General features: G+C 68.4%; 1 protein-coding gene across 1 annotated transcript in view; it reads right to left on the bottom strand.

Annotated features, from left to right (window-relative positions):
- The window catches only part of NPR2 (natriuretic peptide receptor 2), a gene marked incomplete at its 5' end in the record, with an annotated part of 20,896 nt that overhangs the window by 3,453 nt on the left and 16,089 nt on the right, over positions 1-1,354 (bottom strand). The window contains 3 exons of the mRNA XM_015411397.1: positions 220-383; positions 775-846; positions 1,037-1,141. Coding sequence (XP_015266883.1) covers positions 220-383; positions 775-846; positions 1,037-1,141 — 341 coding nt within the window. The remainder of the gene's footprint in view (positions 1-219; positions 384-774; positions 847-1,036; positions 1,142-1,354) is intronic.

Here is a 1,354-nt window from a genome sequence, read left to right as displayed (position 1 = left end):
GGGGGCAGGAGCCAAGAAAGAGGTGAGGGTCAAAGGCAGGAGATCCCGGGGGTGGGGTGGGGAATGGCCACTTGCAAAGCCAGGGCCTTCACCGGCCGGGGCCAACCCGGAAGCTGCCGCCGCGGCACTCCCTGTTCCGGGGGAGAGGGAGGGAGGCTACGAACCAGGCCGGAGGACACCCCCCCCGCCCCGAGAGTGGCAGCGTGGCAGGCGGGGCACTCACTGGCATAGAGGGCGTGGCTCCCCTCCCCCTCGCTGCTCTGGCGGAAGCTGGCCAGGCCGTAGTCGGTGATCTTGAGCACAAAGCGGCTGTCCACCACGCAGTTGGAGGACTTGAGGCCCCCGTGGTGCCCGATGATGCTGCCGTGCAGGAACGCCATGCCCTGTGCCAGACAGAGGAGGAGGAGGAGAGGAGAGGCGGCTGAGGAGGCCCTCGGGAGCAGGGGGGGGAGGCCCACGTGCCAGCTGCTGCCAGGCGGAGAGCTGGTAGCCAAAAGGGAAACCCGAAAAGGCCACAGCGGTGGTGGCCCCTGGGGCCGCCCAGCAAAGGAAGGACCGGCTGGGGACTGACGCCTCCTGCTCAGCCTGGGGACCGAGGATCCCATGAGAACATCCAGGGAGGGCCCCCTCAGGAGCCAGGAGAGGCCCGCAGGGGTGGTCGGGGAGGGGGGCCGTCCTCTGGCTTTCCTGGACTCGGACGCCCATCGCCAGTTTCCACGTGACCTCAGGACACACGTGGGCCCTCGACCAAGGCCCTCCTCCCCCCTCCCTCACCTTGACAAGGTCGTTGATGAGAGAGTAGCGGAACATCCAGTCCAGGTTGATGCTCTCGTTCTCCAGAATGTCCTGGGGGGGGAGGGGGGACATGCGTGACCACACAGCCCTGCCCCAGGCGGAGGGGGGCCCATCCCCGAACAGGGGGGGGAGAGGGCCCTGGCCCCGGCATCCACCCCCACGCCCGCTCCCAATCCCCCTCCCGCATCCATGGTGGGGGGTGAGTTGCCCGGGGACCCCCCTCTGGCAGCCCCTTCCGCACCTGTAAGCTGCCCCGGGGGCAGTACTCGGTCACGATGCAGATGTTGGGGGGGTCGATGCAGGCCCCGATGAACCGTGTCAGGTGGTTGAACTGGATGTCTCGCATCTGCAGCCGGGCAGAATCAGAGCCCCTCTCAGTTCTGCCAAGCCAGTCGGGCAAGCCCTTCTGTGACAGCCCCGTGAGTGACTGGCGTGGGGGGTGGGGAGGGCAAAGCTGGCATCAAGCTGGGATGCAGAGGAAGCAGCAGGGCGTGGAGCGGCCCCCCCCCAGGCCCCAAGAAGGTGCTCCTGGGTTCATCCCCCCCCCTTGGCGCCCCCC

The sequence above is a fragment of the Gekko japonicus genome, unplaced genomic scaffold, assembly GCF_001447785.1.
Source record: "Gekko japonicus isolate JY-2015 unplaced genomic scaffold, Gekko_japonicus_V1.1 scaffold2978, whole genome shotgun sequence".
Classification (NCBI taxonomy): Eukaryota; Metazoa; Chordata; class Lepidosauria; order Squamata; family Gekkonidae; genus Gekko; species Gekko japonicus.
This window is presented reverse-complemented; position numbering and strand designations above follow the sequence as displayed.